General features: G+C 35.5%; 1 protein-coding gene across 1 annotated transcript in view; it reads right to left on the bottom strand.

Annotated features, from left to right (window-relative positions):
• The window catches only part of GMCL1 (germ cell-less 1, spermatogenesis associated), a 36,643-nt gene that overhangs the window by 6,838 nt on the left and 11,580 nt on the right, over nucleotides 1-18,225 (bottom strand). The window contains exons 5-12 of the mRNA XM_028116281.2: nucleotides 17,715-17,827; nucleotides 17,002-17,067; nucleotides 14,841-14,925; nucleotides 12,399-12,489; nucleotides 10,575-10,712; nucleotides 8,516-8,585; nucleotides 5,384-5,459; nucleotides 964-1,109 (exon numbers count right to left, since the gene is read on the bottom strand). Coding sequence (XP_027972082.1) covers nucleotides 964-1,109; nucleotides 5,384-5,459; nucleotides 8,516-8,585; nucleotides 10,575-10,712; nucleotides 12,399-12,489; nucleotides 14,841-14,925; nucleotides 17,002-17,067; nucleotides 17,715-17,827 — 785 coding nt within the window. The remainder of the gene's footprint in view (nucleotides 1-963; nucleotides 1,110-5,383; nucleotides 5,460-8,515; nucleotides 8,586-10,574; nucleotides 10,713-12,398; nucleotides 12,490-14,840; nucleotides 14,926-17,001; nucleotides 17,068-17,714; nucleotides 17,828-18,225) is intronic.

Here is an 18,225-nt window from a genome sequence, read left to right on the forward strand (position 1 = left end):
CTTTGAGGTGGTATCTCACTGTGACTTTGATTTGTGTTTCTCTAATGATAAGTGATGTTGAGCATCTTTTCATGTTTGAAAAGATGAAAAGATTTTGGCCATCTGCATATCTTCTTTGGAGAAATGTTTATTTAAGTCTGTTGCCCATGTTTGGATGAGATTGTTTGTCTTTTTGTGAGTTCTCTAGATATTCTGGGTATTAGTTTCTTATCAGATACGTGGTTAGCAAATATTTTCTCCCATTCTCTGGGTTGTCTTTTTACTCTTGTGATTCTGTCCTTCGATACACAAGAGTTTTTAATTTTGATGAAGTCCAATTTATTTTTTTCTTTTGTTGCCTATGCTTTGGTGTCATATTGAAGAAATCATTGCCAAATCCAATGTCAAGAAGCTTTTCCCCCATGTTTTCTTCCGAGAGTTGTTTTATAGTTTCAGCTCTTATGTTTAGGTCTTCGATACATTTTGAGTTCATTTTTGCATGTGGTGTAAGGTAAGTATAAATATATGACTTAAAAAAATCCACTCATTAAGCTATTTTCCAATTTGTCAGTATCCTCTCAAGAAAGATAGCCAGCTCAACTATCAGGCAAAGTTGGATATATGAAATCCCACAGAAAGTGAAGGACAATACCCGACATGTTTCCCTAGAAAAATACCTTACCGTCTTTCCATTCTGGACCTTTAATTTGCAAGAACAGCAGCAAGGCAACAGCTTCAAGCCTATTATCAATCCTGTGTCATTCATATTCCAGCCTATTCTTTCTGACATACTAGATTCATACTTTTTGATTTTGAGTATTACTAACATTTCACAGGAATAGAACCTTAATAGTTCTTTGCACTTTCATATATACTGTATCTTACCAAAACTTTACTACTATTGGTGTAAATTATCAGGTTTTATTTTATTTCTTATATTTTTTCTGGAGTGAGGAGGAGTGGGGCAGGGAAATTTCATCCTACCTAAACGCTATGCTCCTTCGAGGTTGTAAACTGACAGATCCACTACATGGCTGATTCAGTGTATTGCGTTTGAAAATGATGTATCGATTGGTGTAAGTTACAAGCAGGTCAAAGCCGAAGTTAAAACCTGTCCACCGCCAGCAGTACTAAGAAATAGAAAAGAGAAAGATTTACTTCAGTTTATCATACTAGCAAGTCAAAAACAGAAAGTTCAAAATGTCTTTTCTTCCTTTAACTCATTCCAAATATTTCTCTCTTATGGGTACCTTCCCCTTAAGGCTTGCCACACATAATATATCTGTGAATATATATAAAGGTTTACCACATGGGTATAACATAGTTCAAAGCCAGAAAAGCAGCCTTTATGATCATCATTCTTTAAGGTACTTTCCTAATATCACCTCTTCATGATCTGTTTTGTTTTGTTATTTCTCCACACCGTAATTCTATCATACGTAATATAGCTTTTCACTGCAACTCTAAGGAGGTAGTGCTTAGGGGGCCAGGAGGCTATATGGAGGTAGTAAGAACCCATTAAAATCCACCTTGCTTTAAAGATACTCTAAATTCCTTAAATAACCAACTGATACATATTGTTACTTTATTTATTTTTAGAAGATTTTATTTATTTATTTATTTGACAGAGAGCCCAATGTAGGGTTCGATCCCAAGACCCTGGAGATCATGACCTGAGCTGAAGGCAGCCACTCAATCAACTGAGCTGCCCAGGTGCCCCTATTTATTTATTTTTTAAAGTTTATTTAGTAATCTCTATAACCAGCGTGGGGCTCATGACCCCGAGATCAAGAGCTGCATGCTCTTCTGAGTCAGTGAGGCACCCCACAACTGAATTATTTTAAATACCCTCATGAGGTTCACAATTTTGTTTGATCTATCACCTAATAGTTAATGGAGTATTAAGCAAGCTGGTAGGGTATAGTGAAGGAAAGTCAGGGCTTCAAGTGTTTGGTTGAATTACAACATTAATTTAATAGCTCACAGCTATTTATTGAGCACATGTTATGTGCCAAATACTATTCTAGGCATTGAAGAACAGTAAGTTTCTGCCCTGGTAGAATGTGTATTTTAATCAGTGTATATGTTTGTGTGGAAGGAATAGGTGGAAAGCAATGGAAGAGAACAAACCAGAACAGAATGTCAGGATAGAGTGACAGGATAGAAAAGAGGGGGCTTCAGCTGGGGAGCCTCCTGGTTCAGACACGTGGTCAGGGAAAGTCTCTCCAAGGAGATACTAGGTGAGCCGGGCCCTGAGTCAGCTAAGGAGCAGACCAGTAACTATCTGGGGAAAGAGTGACTTAGGCAAAGAGAAGAGCAAGTACAAAGCTCTGGAGATAAAAACATGCTTGGCTTATCTGAGGAAGAGTAAGAAGGGCAATGTGGCTAGGGCAGTCATGTGGGTGCACAGGCGACGGGGTTAAGTTCAGAGAGTCAGTCAGGGGTCAGAAAATGTAGGGCTGAGGAGTCCATAGTAAGGAAGGGCATGCATTTCTTCTAAGTGCAGTAAGAAGCTGATGGAAAGTTTTAGGAAAGGAAGTAACATGGTCTAACTTGCATTCTAAAAAGATGACTTTGGCTGTTGTATGGAAAACAACATGTAGAAGAGCAAGAGTGAAAATAGGCACAGCAGTTATGAGGCTACTACCACAGCCCAGGCAAGAGATAATGCTGGCTTGGATCTGGGTGGTAGTGGCAGACATGCTAAGAATAGATTTCACAAGGAGAGCCTGGAAGAATTCCTTATGAACACCAGCTGTGGTATTTAAGAAAGAAGAACAGAAAGTTTGGAGCTTATTCAACAGATTAACAGAGGGGCCATGTATGGGTTAGAGAATTACTTGGAAAGGAGAAAGTTTGGGGATGATAATCAAAGAGTTCAGCTTGGGACTATTTTATTCAAGATGCTACTAGGATTCTAAGAAAGATGTCAAGTGAGTAGCTGGATATATGAATCTGGAGTTAGAGGTCATCAGTGTGAAGTAATAGGAACTAGATGTGATCACTTGGGAGTGAGCTTCGACAGAAGTCCATTTGTGGAGAAAGAGAAGGATCTAGGCAAAGACTTAGAAGGAACAGCCAATGAATTGGAAGAAAACCAGCATAATATGCTGTCCTGGAAGTCAAATGGAGAAAATCTCTAAGAAAGAGTGAGTGCAGATGTGTCATGTCACCAAGAACTTTTGGAAGCCTAAACAGTAACTACCTGACCTGGCGATGTGGAAATCACTGGTGACAACAGCATGGCAGTTTCACTGGAGTTTACTGGCATAAATGAATTGGCATGAATTCAAGAGAGCATCGGAAAACAGGAAGTATAGACAAATATGAGCAATTTTTTCCATGAGTTTTTTGCTTAAAAGAGATGCACAGAAATGGGAGTGGTAGCTAGAGAAGAATGTGGGGTCGGAGTGTGGTTCCAGATGGGTGGTGGTATGGTATGTTACATGCTCAATGCGAATGACCTAGTAGAAGAGAAAAACTGATGAGGCAGGACAGGGAGGTGATGACTACAGGAGCAAAGCTTCTGAACAGGGATGGAGTCTTTTTATGATGGGAGGGGATGGACTAGGGCAGAAGCAGATGGTTCATCCATCTAATAAGAGGAAAAGCACAGCACACAGCTATTAGCTGCAGTTAGACTGGCAGAACTGTTTGGTAGGAGGATGTGTAGATTCTCTTCCTATTGCTTTCATCTTCTGAGTGACGAAAGAAACAAGGTCATCAGATAAGAATGAGGATGGTAGCACTGCCCCTTTTAAAGAAGGTCTGAGAGGTACTCAAAGAGTGGCAGGATGAATTCACTAGGGAAATGTAGGAGAATCACATGCAGCACCTGTTTGAAGCTTACAGTTACAAACATTCAAGTGACACCTGGTGGGGGACACTTTTTCTTTAGTTATATCCATCTGCTTGGAAGCAGGCATGGAGTGCACAGCAAGTTAGGATTTCATAGGAATTGGAGGTTAGCCAGCTGAGCTTGACAGAGTAAAAAGGGAAGTTAAGAGTATTAGCCAGGGACCAATTTTAAGATGGAACATAAAATATAAGTCAAGTAAAGAAAGAAGTAGGGACATGGTGAGAGGGTAGTGGGAAAAAAGTAGTACGAACAATGTATTCTACACTGGTGGAGTTAAAAACTGTTGGGAGTCCAGGTTCTAGAAAGAGTGCTACAAAGGTAACAGGAGTGGAGTCTGAAAATGGTCTGCTTGAAATGGCGATTCTGAAGGGGGTGTATTATTTAGTAAAGCAAAAACTGAGGATATGCTTCCAGGAAATGGGTGCCGGAGGTAGGGTAGAGCGTAAGATCCCTGTGGGGAGGAAGGTCAGGGAACAGAGACACTAAAATCACCAAGACTGATAACAAGAGCAGTGATAAACACAGATAGCCCAGTGAGGGACGGCTACAATAAGGGTCATGAGTGGCGCAGCAGAAGCGTGTGCTTCAAAGGAGCTGTGGTTCAACGAGAGATGAGGCAGGAACATGCTGTAGAAGCAGCAACAAGGAAGACTAAGGAATAAAGAAGACACCTACCTATTCCCCTTTCATACACTGCTAACATTTATCACAATTATGAATGCAAACATAATTAACTTCTAAAAACAAGGAAGTTAAAATGAGGGAAAATGTGGGAGAAAAATAACTGAATGGTTATCTAAATTAGGTTGAATTATTATTATTTTTTAGAGGGGGGACGGGCTGAGGGAGAGGAGAGAGAGAGAACCTTAAGTAGTCTCCATACCCAGTGTGGGAGTCTGACTCGGGGTTCGATCTCACAACCCTGAGATCATGACCTGACTTGAAATCAAGAGTCTGATGCTCAACCGACTGAGCCACCCAGGCACCCCAGGCTGAATTATTTTTTAAGATGAAAATTACAATTAGTTAGAGTGGGATTTTAAAAAATATAGTTCTTGTCCCATCAGAATCAATTTAATGAGTCACAATAAGCTTTTTAAAAAAATTAAATAGAAAATAGGTCCTTTGGACACAGCAACAGTAAGTATTGTTTCATAATATTTTGTTTCACTGACATACATTTATATATGATGGTAATGAAAAACAGAAGTCTAAATGTGGGTAGCAATCAAAGGGTTTAAATGTCTTTGATTTAAGGTAATTGGAAATTAGAAAGAATCACTTTTAAGACTACGTAATAGCTCCCATGTAATTTCTTATTTACCTTAATTTCTGGATTGCTGAGGGATCTTCTTATATCTCTTAGCTGGACACAAAAAGTTCAACAGTCTCATGCAACACAACTGAGCACCTAACTCCTTGTCCAGGAGATCATGCTATAGAAACTACGAGAAAAGCTCTTCTAGTGTATTCTACTTTAGCGTATTTTGCACTAATAGTACAACAATTTGCATGAGAATGTTAAGAGTCATAACCCATACTTACTTCCCCATCTTTGGCAAGCTTTCTACCACACCTCATGCTATTTCCCTCTAGTTCTTCTTTATTGATTTCTTGAGGCCTAGAAATACACATAAGATGTGAAATTTCATAGAAAATAGGCAACTAATAGTTTAAAAAGAATTGTTAAGTTTAGAAGAATAGAAAAATTGCTATTAGATTTAAAAATACCTTTTCGTGTTATAGATAAAATAAGAATGCATTGATTAAATCTAGCCCATTGCCTCTGTTAAAAAAATAAATAAATAAAATAAAATTTAACTTTAATGTTTCACTTATTGCCCTGACTTCTAGAATACTTTTTATTAGGTCTCAGCCAAACCAGAGAAGAGGAAAAAAATGTATATGAGAAATTGTACTCCTCAAGAAAATAAAACACTTAAAAGTTTAACTACTAACTAAAAGAAGTTAAAACCTACTATTTAAGACGTGACTTGGTATCATCTACCATCGGACATTACTATTTCATATCCAAGCCATCTTTTTTTTTTTTTAGATTTTATTTATTTATTTGACAGACAGAGAGCAGGAGAGCACAGGGAGGGGGAGCACCAGAGGGAGAGGGAGAAGCAGGCTCTCCACTGAGCAGGGAGCCCAATGTGGGGCTCGATCCCAGGACCCTGGGATCATGACCTGAGCCAAAGGCAGACAGTTAACCAACTGAGCCACCCAGGTCCCCTCCAAGCCATCTTTTATGTAGTATAACCATACAAACTCAATATTTAATAGAAACAGCTATAGAATTTTATCAATTGATCTTTACTTGGTTCCCTACTTTAAAAACCTTAATCAACTAAGAAAAACACTGTTATTTCAAGTTATGATAACAAAAAATGCATTATTATTAGCTTGGAATTCCAAATGATAAAAGTAATACAATATATTCACTATATACAACATTTATTAAGTGCCTAGACTGGGGACCTCCTCATCATCAAATTCAAATACTGAAATACAATATATAAAAAATAAGTAAATGTATATAAAACTAATAAAACATGTCCTTGACACCCAAGAGTTCAGCCCAGTACAGAACTATACATATAAGTAATATTTACAATAATGTAGAGAGAGTTGTGATGGTAGGAGCATGAAGAAGGCAGATTTACTGCCTGGGATTAGAGAGAGATCATCACAGAGGAGGTATTATTTGTGCCTGAGTGGGAATTTGTTGGGGTAGAGGTCAGGGGTGGATTCTATGCAGGTGAAGGGCATTCCAGATAGAAGGTATAGTAGGTAAAAAGAATCTGGAGCATAAAATAATACCAAATGTATGAAGAATTTAGTACAGCTAGAGCCTAAGATGAGCATGAGAGGAAATGAAGTGAAAGACATTTGGATGGACTGTGGATGGGCCCCCCAGGCTATGCTAATAAGAGTTTCAACTTTTCCTGTAGATAGTAGAGAGTTCTCAGGCCTTAGTTCTGTTACTTTTACATTTTTTATTATGAAAAATTTCAAACCTAAAAGTAGATAAAATATTTAAGGAGTTAAATTTTCTCCCCATCTAGCTTTAATAATCTTGTTTTAGTTTTACTCCAAGCCCAGTTCTCCACATAACCCTCCTGACTGATCATTTTGAGGCTAATCCTCCAGACATATCCTTTAATCTGTAAATCATTCAGTATGAATTTCTTAAGAATGAGGAATTTTAAAAAAATGTTTATATCACACATAAAGAATAACAGTAGTCCCTATCATCAAATCCCTGGATATATTTAAGCAGGGAAGTGACACAATTCTATTCCTGCTTCAGAAATATAACTCCATCAGCAATGTGGAAGAGCATGGAAGAGGAGAACCCTGGAGGTAGACTTTAACAGATTATAACCTAACATCCAGGAAATACACTGTCCTCCTCACTTTAGTAGCCCTGCAGCAATGAGCAGAGGCTCAGTGTCTATGAAATGGAGCACTTCGTTGGGGTGCTATAATCATACATACACTGCTGAGGGGAGGAAACCCACTTAGTCCAGCTCAATCTCTTAGGTCAAATTCTATGTTCAATTCAGTAAAGATACAGATGAGGAAAATCTTGAAAAATAAGAACACTTAACATCTAAAAACTGAATATACAAAAGAATGAGGATGATTTTGAAAATATTTCGTATATTACAAAATGCTTTGAATCTGAATTCCATTAGATAATTAACTTTCTTCTTTTTTTGGTTTTTGATTTATTATTTCTATTTCAACAATCTTACTATATTTGTGTAGGATAAGTATGCTATGAATATATTTGGAAAAAGATGGAACATAAATTATAAATAAAGTAGAAACAAAGAATTCTGGATAATAACCTCATAATCATTACCATGAGTTTGTATAACAATTTCATAGAGTTACTGTCTGTATATAAACATAACCAGGTCATATATTTTAGCAGGTTTTGTGGTGTATAAGAATGGGTTAAAAGAGATCAGGGGCAAAAAAAGTCAAACTTAAGGCCTCTTCCATATCCACTCTCAGATGGATTGTCTGCTCACACAGCCTATACCAAGGAGCCAGTATACAGATCAAATAATAATGTGGAAGTACACCTGTGAACTGCAAAGCACATCGAAAGAATAGATAATCTGCTTTCCCTTCAAATGAAAAAAGCACAGAAATATTTTTTGGGGGGGGTCATATGCTTCTGGGTCAGGCATCTATAACTGGATTATGTTAATTCATTTCAGACTCAAAGGTCTTCAAAACACTTATTAGCTAATTAGTAAGAATTAGAATTTCATAATATCACCACAAATAAGAAAATTAGCTTTACCTATATATTTAAGTATGACAATCATGCTTTGTGAAAGCATTATTCCAAGTAATATTTCAGTATGTTGAAAGAAAATCATTATACAACACTAGGTGAAACACACTTTATGAATTACTCAATTTTTACAAATACAGCAAATTACTACTCAAACATTCCATTAATTGATAATTCCAATAATACTGATAACGTTACAGAAATATAAGAATAAAAGCTGATTAATGATCTTGTTTCTCTACTTTAACATCTCTTGATTTTTCACTATAATAAATGCATTTAAAAATTCACAGCAGAAGTTACATTGTTTTTGGTTTGTTAGTTTTTTTATGAACAATGCTATGATCTAACATACTTACCCCACCTCACTGTCTTGTTCTGCCCGGAGCATAGCAAGCCATTGCTGTTTGTACACTGAAGAGAGCCATTCTAAAATATAAAAATAAATAAACATAAAAGAATAATAAATACTGAAGAACATAAAGCATTTAAAAATTTTAAGAACTTGATAAAATTGTTACCATTTCTAAACTCAAGTTTAAAATAGCAACAAATAAAGCTGGTAGTTTATATTTTACAAATATGCTATAACAATATGGCCTAATGATTTTTAGTGTGGTAAATGCTATTATGCTTTGCTTTAGGATAGACTCCACTTAGATTACATGCATTTATTTTTTTTAAAGATTTTATTTATTTATTTATTTGACAGAGAGTGAGAGTACAAGCAGGGGGAGCAACAGAGGGAGAGGGAGAAGCAGGCTCCTCACTGAGCAGGGAGCCCAATGTGGGGCTCGATCCCAGGACCCCAGGATCATGACCCGAGCCGAAGGCAGATGCTTAACCCACTGAGCCACCCAGGCGCCCCAGATTACATGCATTTAAATTAGGATTTAAACCTTTAGTTAAAAGTAGATTCTTGCATTTAACAGTTTCCTTTTCATAGTTCATATTAATTTTTGTAAGAAACATACCTAAAGTAATATTTTCAGTTTTTATGTAACTTTTATAGAAAACTGAATAAATTGTTTTATTAAATTATCTAAAAATAACAACTAATTAATGGGAGATAAATTATCAGATAAATCATGCATACTCAAAAAATAATTTTGGGGGTGCCTGTGTTGGTGCAGTTGGTTAAGCGTCCAATTCTTGGTTTCAGTTTGGGCTGTAATCTCAGGGTTGTGAGACAGAGCCCCACCTCGGCGCTCTGTGCAAAATCTGCCTGAGATTCTCTCTGCCTCTCCCTCTGCCCCTCCTGCTTGTTATCTCTCTCTCTCTAAAATAAATAAATCTTTAAAAAAAAAAAAATAACAGTGGGCGCCTGGGTGGCTCAGTTGGTTAAGCGACTGCCTTCGGCTCAGGTCATGATCCTGGAGTCCCGGGATTGAGTCCCATGTCGGGCTCCCTGCTCTGCGGGGAGTCTGCTTCTCCCTCTGACCCTCTTCCCTCTCGTGCTCTCTATCTCTCATTCTCTCTCTCAAATAAATAAATAAAATCTTAAAAAAAAAATAAAAAAATAAAAATAAAATAAAAAAAATAACAGTAATTTTTGCATATTAGGTTTAGGTGACATATTAAAAAGAGATTTTAATTTATTCTAAATGAAATAAAAGTTATAATTATATTTTTCCTTTAATAAGCATATCATTATTTCCACAGGTCTATGTAAACTGAAATTTTAATTAAAAAATCTATTAATAATATAAGTAGAATTGGCTTAGTACCATATTTATTTTTCTGCTTTTATTTATTCCCAACCAAATGAAGCATAAGTATACTTCTAATACTTCAAAACTCATTTTTTAAAAGTCTGGTCTAGAGGTAAAAAATCCAGAAAACATAATAGAAGGGAAAGTCAAGTTGGGTCCAAAACAATCCTAGTGAAGCATCTCAGAAAATGAATAAGACTCGTTTTGCATATTAATAAACTGGATATAGCCCATTCAAAAAATAAAAAATAAAATAAAAGTCTGGTCTAAAATAGTGTACTAGTTAATCAAATTAAGGAACATCTATATTAATATATAAACTTGGGGTACATATTATACTTTTGTTTTTATTTTAATGTATATATATTAATAAAGAGGACTAGAAGAAATTTACCAAGATATTCATTCTAGATGATGGGGTTAGTTTCTTTTTCCTCATACTTAAAAAAACAAAACAAAACTGTATCACAGAAAACTAGAGTCATTTAAAGTCTGGATAGTGCTTAATGATAGGGGAAAATACTCAATATAGAATGTGAACACAGAAAATTACCTATGTAGTATGATTTCACTTTGGTACAAAAATGTGTCTCTTGTTGGGATTAAGGGTAATTTCTATTCTCTTTTTATTCTTTTCTATGACATACATTACTATAATAATCAGAAAGATGTTACTTAAAATAATAATTTTGTCATGTTCTCTTACCTGAAGGTACTAGGGAATCTTGTTCAATAATTCTTGCAGAGGCCAAATCACTGATAATATACTGTAACCTTAAATGTCTGAATACTGACACAAATGGTTTTCCTTGTTCAGTTTCAAGGAAGGTCATACCTTCAAAATCTATAAAAAACAGTTTAAATTCAATAGGCATTCTTTTCAAATCTATTTATTTTATTCCTAAATGTTTTTATGGGCAGGGAGACATACACACAGATATACACACACATATATTCAATTAGAATAGAAATAAGCTAGTTTTCAAAGATTATAAAAACCTGTGGAGTATGGATAACTACTTGAGAGACTTAGAAAGAAGCCCCAGGAAATTAATTTTGGTTCCAAGTGGACTTTGGGCTGGGAATTCAGTTGTACACCTAGTTTCTGGAGTTTGGAGCTTCCAGTGCAGCAAGGTTTGGGAAAGGAAGGCTTGAGAATGGTAGTTAGGGTTACAGTATCTCTCCAGAAACTCTTTTCCCAGGGACTGAACACTCCAGTGAAACTCCAGAGCTCAAATGCCAAACTCAAGGGTCTTCATAAGATACAAAGGACATGGATTTGTCTCTTGGGATTCATCTAATTTATGCTTTAGCTATATGTGATGAACACTACTAGTTAATATGTTAATTCTCTATTAAAATACAAAATAAGATACAAAGACACTATAGCCATTGCTTTGCAACACATGTATTGAAATAGTTCAATAACAACTAAAATCCAAAGATATATTGTCCAGTGGTGTGATGGAGATGGCTTGCACTGGCTTATAGGAGCTGATGGTGTGCATTTCTTCTCAACTCTGCATTCAGTGGCAATGATGTCATGTTGGTAGCCTGGAATCAACCACACTGGGAGATTTTGTATCATGGAAATTTTAAGAACCCTGAAAATCAGGGATTATTTTTTCAGAGACCAGCTTACTAGCACACCATTATGTTATATATATTAAGACATGCAATAACATTTTTTTAAGGGAATAACAAACACAAAATTCAAGATAGTGGTTGGAAAAGTCAGAGATACACAACAGGAGAGAAGCACAGGAGTAGACTGAAGTTACTAATGTTCTAGTACTTGTGGGGGTTCAATATACAATTAAAAATAAGCAAAAATGGTGGCCATGCATGGACCAAAAATGACCATGAACTAAGAAAATCATGAAGTAATAAGGATTATGATTTATCCACTTCTTTGCACCCAGAATTTTTCCCTATTATCTGTTCTAGCAAAGTAAAAAATAAATACATCTCATGTCCCACCTCTGTCCCAATAAGAAAGAATTTAATAGCAGTTGATCTTAATGAATTTTAGATCAGTCTTCTCTGAGACTCTGACAAAAGGTCTGAAGTTCTCACCTTGCAAAACGCATGCAACACATGCATACATATAAAGTTCTGCATACACTTTTGGGGGTTAGTGACACACTGAAGCCTGTAGATGGGCCCCCCATGTTACGAATTGTTGCCTGATAGACAGAGTTAATGTGTTACAGAAAATTCAATGTGGCCAAACAAAAGACAAAGGTAATCACCAAGACCCCTTGGTGATAAAATGGGAAAGGTAATAGTTTGGGGGATCAAACTATGGTGTTAGTTCAAGGAGTAATAATTTAGTTAATACTTGGCAAGGCATTTTTCTTACCCAGCTTTACTTTTCTCAATTTAAATTAGGGGCTGAATTAGATAACTGCTTAAGTTCCTCACCAGATCTAAAATTCTCCAGGTCTACAAATAAGTTAGGAACTGATTTTAATAAATTTCAATGAAAAAGATGCCCAAACCAAGTTCTCAATAAAAATTTCAGGCATACCTTTTCTCCTCTTAGAAAACCAGACATCTGTTTCAGTCAAAAGCTGTTTTAAAGATCCATTCCACGAAGGCACAAGTTGAAGGAACATCCACTAGGTTAAAAAAGCAAATTAAAAAAAATGGTAAGATTTTATCATGTTACAATTTTACATTCAAACTGCTTCCACCTTAAAACATAATATTTAAAAAATCTGATTTCCAGTACACGCCATTGAAAGTAGTAGAACTATTATATGACACGCTTACAAGCTTTCTTTTTTCTTTTTTTTCTTTTTTAAAGACTTTATTTACTTATTTGACAGAGAGAGACACGGCGAGAGAGGGAACACAAGCAGGGGGAGTGGGGGAGGGAGAAGCAGGCTTCCCGCGGAGCAGGGAGCCCGATGCGGGGCTCGATCCCAGGACCCTGGGATCATGACCTGAGCTGAAGGCAGACGTTTAATGACTGAGCCACCCAGGCGCCCCAACATGCTTACAAGCTTTAAATTCATCATGGGTTTGGGGCACCTGGGTGGCTCAGTCGGTTAAGTGTCCGACTCTTGATTTCCACTCAGGTCATGATCTCAGGGTTGTGAGACTGAGCCCTGCATTGGGCTCCACGCTTCGCTTCGCGGAGCCTGCTGAAGATTCTCTCTCTCCCTCGCTCCTTCTCCTTTTGCTCCTCCCCTCCCTCTCATCATGGCTTTAATCGTGGTCCAATGATAAAAACTAAAACAATGTGTGATAAAGAACAGATGAATTCCTGAAAAGTATTTATGGCCTCCAACGCAGTATAGTTTCACAATTAAAATGGTAAAGGTTTAATATATATATTACATTAATAATTTTACACTAATTTATTCTACTCAATTCAATTTTGCTAATTATTGTGTAATGTTATAAAAATAATCTTAATTATTTAATATAATTTAATAGATTTAATAATAACTTATTAAATAAGAGAAAAAGGAGTTTCTCACTGTTTTATTACTGTTGAGACAGTATACAGAGTAGTTAGGAGCATGGACTTTTAAATCCTGGCCCTAACAATTAACAGGCGGACAAATTACCTAATTTCTCGGGGTCTTAATTTCTTCATTTACAAAATGAACATGATACATCATAGGACATTAAAAAAATTATTATGTGTCACTTACTTTGAATAGTGCCTGGCACACAGTAAGCACTTACCATTACTGGCATAAAAGCAATTACAACAATAGGAAACAATGAACGTTACCACTGGCTCAGAGACAGAAATGGCCTGTCTACCCTTCCTTCAATGATTACATAACTCAGTTACTAAACTTCCTTGAAAAAAAAAAAACAGTAATAGAATCTCATCTCTACCACACAATAAGCAATTGCAATGATATAACTTAGAAGGTATCTCATTCTCAGATTTCAAAGCTGTGTTAAAGGAGATTCTGTTGCTGGGGACAAAAGGCTAAAGGCAAAATTATTCAGTGAATAATATTCAGGGAAAAGCAATGAACTAAGACTCACAACGCTGGGTTCTACCTCAAGTCTGCCCTTAGTAACTGTAAAGAGTTCTAAGTCCTACATCTACAGAACAAGAATAATAGCTGATTTGTCTCTTCAGAGTTGTGAAAATAAAATTATATTAAAGATGTTAAAACCTTTCAAAAGGATGAAAAGAAACATATGCCTGAAGTGCAAATAAGGTCTTTAAAAAATTGTACCATTTTCTAGAAAAAGTGAAAATTTCATCATAAAGTCATTAATTCAACTCTGAAAACATTTCTGAAAACCATATAAAATATTTAACATTTCTGATTATGTAAATAACATAACAATAGCATGCTTGTTGTTGAAAAAAATCTGGGAAAAAAAACAGGAACATATTCCTAGGATAGAAAAGTATGTAAAACCAAAGGGAAAAGGATGCAAGCTCTCATGGCCCACCACTTATCGTCAATTGCAGACCCAACAGTAAGAGAGGTAACTTGCATTCCCAACAGGAAGAAGCCAATTTTACTACTCTAGTAGGAGAAAGGAAGAATTTCTTCTTGCCCAGCAACAAGCTCAGCCAATAAGAAGACACCACAACTCAGTCAACAAGGAACTCTAGCTTTCCTCCAATGGACTTTCCTTTCATTCAAAGTAGTTTCAATAAAGTAATGTTCCTCTCCTTTGAAGTCTGGATTGCCTATGGTTTGTCATGGCTTACATGTACCAAATTCCAATTGCTCTACTATTCCCAAATAAATCCATTTTGCTGGTAAAATAACTGGCTATTGTACTTTCAATGTTGACAAGTATAAAGAATGAAATTAAAATCATTCATGACAGCAAATCCCTAAACAAATATTTTTTTTTTAACATTTTGGCATATTTCTTACATTTACACCATTCCTTAACCACTGGACACTAGCTGTTTCCAGTTTTTCACTATTATAAGTAATGCTGAGGTGATGCCCTTACATACATACTATGTCAATACCTTTTTAAGAGCTGTGTATACATCCATCTCCACTTGCATCACAAATAAGTTAGATGAACCAATGAGCTGTTTCATGACATTTATACTAGAAAAGATAAAATAGAGGTAGTGAGTTTATTCTCATGCACAGGCTAAAACACCCTGGTGAAACTAAAAAATTTAAGTCTTTTTAATGAAAAGAAAATGTCATCAGTCTTTTTGCCCAACACAAAGAATCTTAGACAGAAATAACCTATCTGAACACAAGGATACTTTTAATTCAGATAGTATACTATGAAAGGTCTTTCTTTGAACTTACAGGAAAACAAGGCTTTGATTTGCTGATTAATCAAGTTAAAACAAGGTCTCAATGAGATAAACTTTTAGTATGCTCTGATAAAGTGGCAGTGTTCCTGTTTTGCCTTTCCTGCGCATTCATTGTTTAAAAAAAAAAGACACTTGTCAAAACTCACTGAAACATCTTTATCTTCAAAGTAACCTTTAACACTGACGCTTAACTGCTTAGTCATAAAACATGTTTTCATTACTATTAAAGAGTTAGATCAAGAAATATGTATCAGTTTAAATTTAGAGTGGAAATTATATCACCAGCTGTTTTTTCCCACTTCCTTTAAGCCATAAAAAGCCAGAAGAACATCTAGGTTTTTAAGATGACCACTACAATTTATCTTCTTTTTGAAAGAATTCAATGAGAAATTACAAAAAGAAAAAAAATTAGTTTCTAATGATTTTCTTTCTTTCTTTTTTAAAAGATTTTATTTGTTTGAGAGAGAGAGAGATGGAGAGAACAAGCAGAAGGAGCGTCAGGCAGAAAGGGAGAGGGAGGAGCAGGCTCCCTGCTGAGCAAGGAGCCGGGACGCAGGGCTTGCTCCCAGGACCCTGGGATCACGACCTGAGCCGAAGGCAGATGCTTAACTGACTGAGCCACCTAGGCGCCCTGATGATTTTCAAACCAAACATAATGCAGAGCTTTGTTTATACCTTGACATCTTTAGGTAATGATTTTTTTGGTAGAAAAATACTTCTCAAACTTTTCTACCAAAGTACATCCTAAGGGCAGAGGAAAGGACAGGACCCAGGAATCCAGGAGATGGTCTAGCCATAAAAATAACATTTCTACTACTTCTTGTATTTCATTTCCTCAAAGAAACTTGAATTCTCTCTATTCCACATTGTATTTAAACATAAAAATGTTTGTCTTTTTCCCCACCACTTCCACACCCATACTTGTAAAAAAAACAAAACAAAACAAAAAAAAAACGCAGTAAAATTGACATCACAGGAATGATCTCTTTGAGGGCAGAAACCATGACATAATCATCTCTGCATCCTTCACAGCCTTCATATATAGTGGACATTCAGGAAGTGTTTGTTGAAGTAAGGCAGGCAGGAAGGAAGGGAAGAAGGAAGGCAGGAAGGAATAATAATAGATGCTATTCTTTTTTTTAAGATTTTTTTATTATGTTAATCACCATACATCATTAGTTTTTGATGTAGTGTTCCATGATTTATTGTTTGCGTATAACACCAACACCCAGTGCTCCATGCAGAACACGCCCTTTTTAATACCCATCACCAAGCTAACCCATTCCCCCACCCTTCTCCCCTCTAGAACCCTCAGTTTGTTTTTCAGAGTCCATAGTCTCTCATGTTTTGTCTCCTGATTGTGAATTTAACTTCATCAGGCCTACCAAAAAGTTTAAAACAACTTCCTTAAACTTAATTTTGCCGGGGCGCCTGTCTGGCTCAGTTGGAGCATGAGACTTGATCTCAGGATTGTGAGTTCAGGCCCCATGTAGGGTGTGATTACTTAAAATAAAATCTTTAAAACTTAATTTTGCAATGGTAAAGATGGTTTTTAAATAAATTTTTACATTCTCTAGGAGCCCAGCAAAAGTGAGGTAACACTTATTTTTCTATAGTTTTATAGTAACAATGAATTTTTCTATTAAAATTGGTTAAAATAGTAGACATAATATACATATTATTTATGACAAAGAAATCTATGAAGCATTTCTTCAGTTCATAGATGTCAAGATACCTTTCATTAAATTATTCACTTTTCATAAGTAATATATTTTTGTATAAAGCAAATGCATATTTGAACAAATAAACATTATTTTAGGATGATTAATTATAAGGTCATTTAAAATTAAAATACCTGAGTTCCTTAAAAAGTTCAACATTCTGGTGAGTCATCAAATTGTTCAGAAGCCATTCAAGGCACCTGAAATTAAAACATGGAATTATTTTTTACATGATACATAAATGACATATCATGTATTTATGACTTATTTGGTAGGACTTACAGTTAAAATAAAAACAATTAGTCTTGCCAGAACATGCTCAAATTTTTAAATTTAACAACCAAAAATTTAGTATTGTTTTTGTCAGCAGTTATTAAGGAAACATTACCTTATGTTAATAAGAGCATTTCTACTTAAGAAAACATCATTTCAAGTTGGTGTTACATCATTTATGAAGGGGCTTGCACACTTCTATTAACTTCTTTCTAATTTGAAAATGGGTACTACAATTCTTAGGAATTAAAAACATTGCCAGTAGGTGTATTGATATAATGTCTATGATGCCTACTACTTAAAAAATATTAATAGAAAACGCACTATAAAGAGTGACCAGAGTTTTTATAAGCCACATATAAACATGTATAACCCACCCATGGTCACTTACAAAGACAACACTTTCAAGGAATTTACTAATTCATCCAAATGTAAAAAAGGACTTTTTATAACAAAATTCTAGTCCTCTATCTGTTTTTTTCTTTCTTTCTTACAGCTATACATTCTCTTAAGAAACCAAAGAAGCCAAATTCCCACAAGTGGGATGGGAGGAAAAATAAAAAAGGTAACTCACTTTTTCTTTACAGAATCTAATCCATAGGTCCCTGCTGATGTGTAATAGCCACATACAGTTTTCACATTAATTGTTTCCTTCATTGTCTCACCACACTGCTGTATTAAACCATCCTGTAAATATAAATAAGCACTGGAAAGGCCCATTTCACGTGGGAAAAATTAGCTCTGAATATGTGCTTGTACATATTAAAAAGTTAAAAAAAAAAAAGGAAGAAAGAAAGAAAAGAAAGAAAACTCATTTAAGTGCAGCAAGCCTAAATTTTTAAGTCCAGTAAAAATACTGAAAAAAAAAAAAAATCCAGCAAGTATTCAACTAAATACTCGGAATTGAAAAACAGAATGTAGGGGATAAAAGCAGTAAGGCAGTAAAGTAGAGATGAATATTGCTATTCTCTTTCTTTTTTATTCTTCCCCTCTCTGGGACCTTGCAAAATTAAGCAGCATTGTATCTGGATTGTCTGTTCTTTTTAAATTTTATTTAACATGCTCAGTCAACCATGTGATGGAGC

This window comes from Eumetopias jubatus, unplaced genomic scaffold (genome assembly GCF_037043125.1).
Source record: "Eumetopias jubatus isolate StellerSeaLion01/CBP00866 unplaced genomic scaffold, mEumJub1_p1.0 scaffold_9, whole genome shotgun sequence".
Classification (NCBI taxonomy): Eukaryota; Metazoa; Chordata; class Mammalia; order Carnivora; family Otariidae; genus Eumetopias; species Eumetopias jubatus.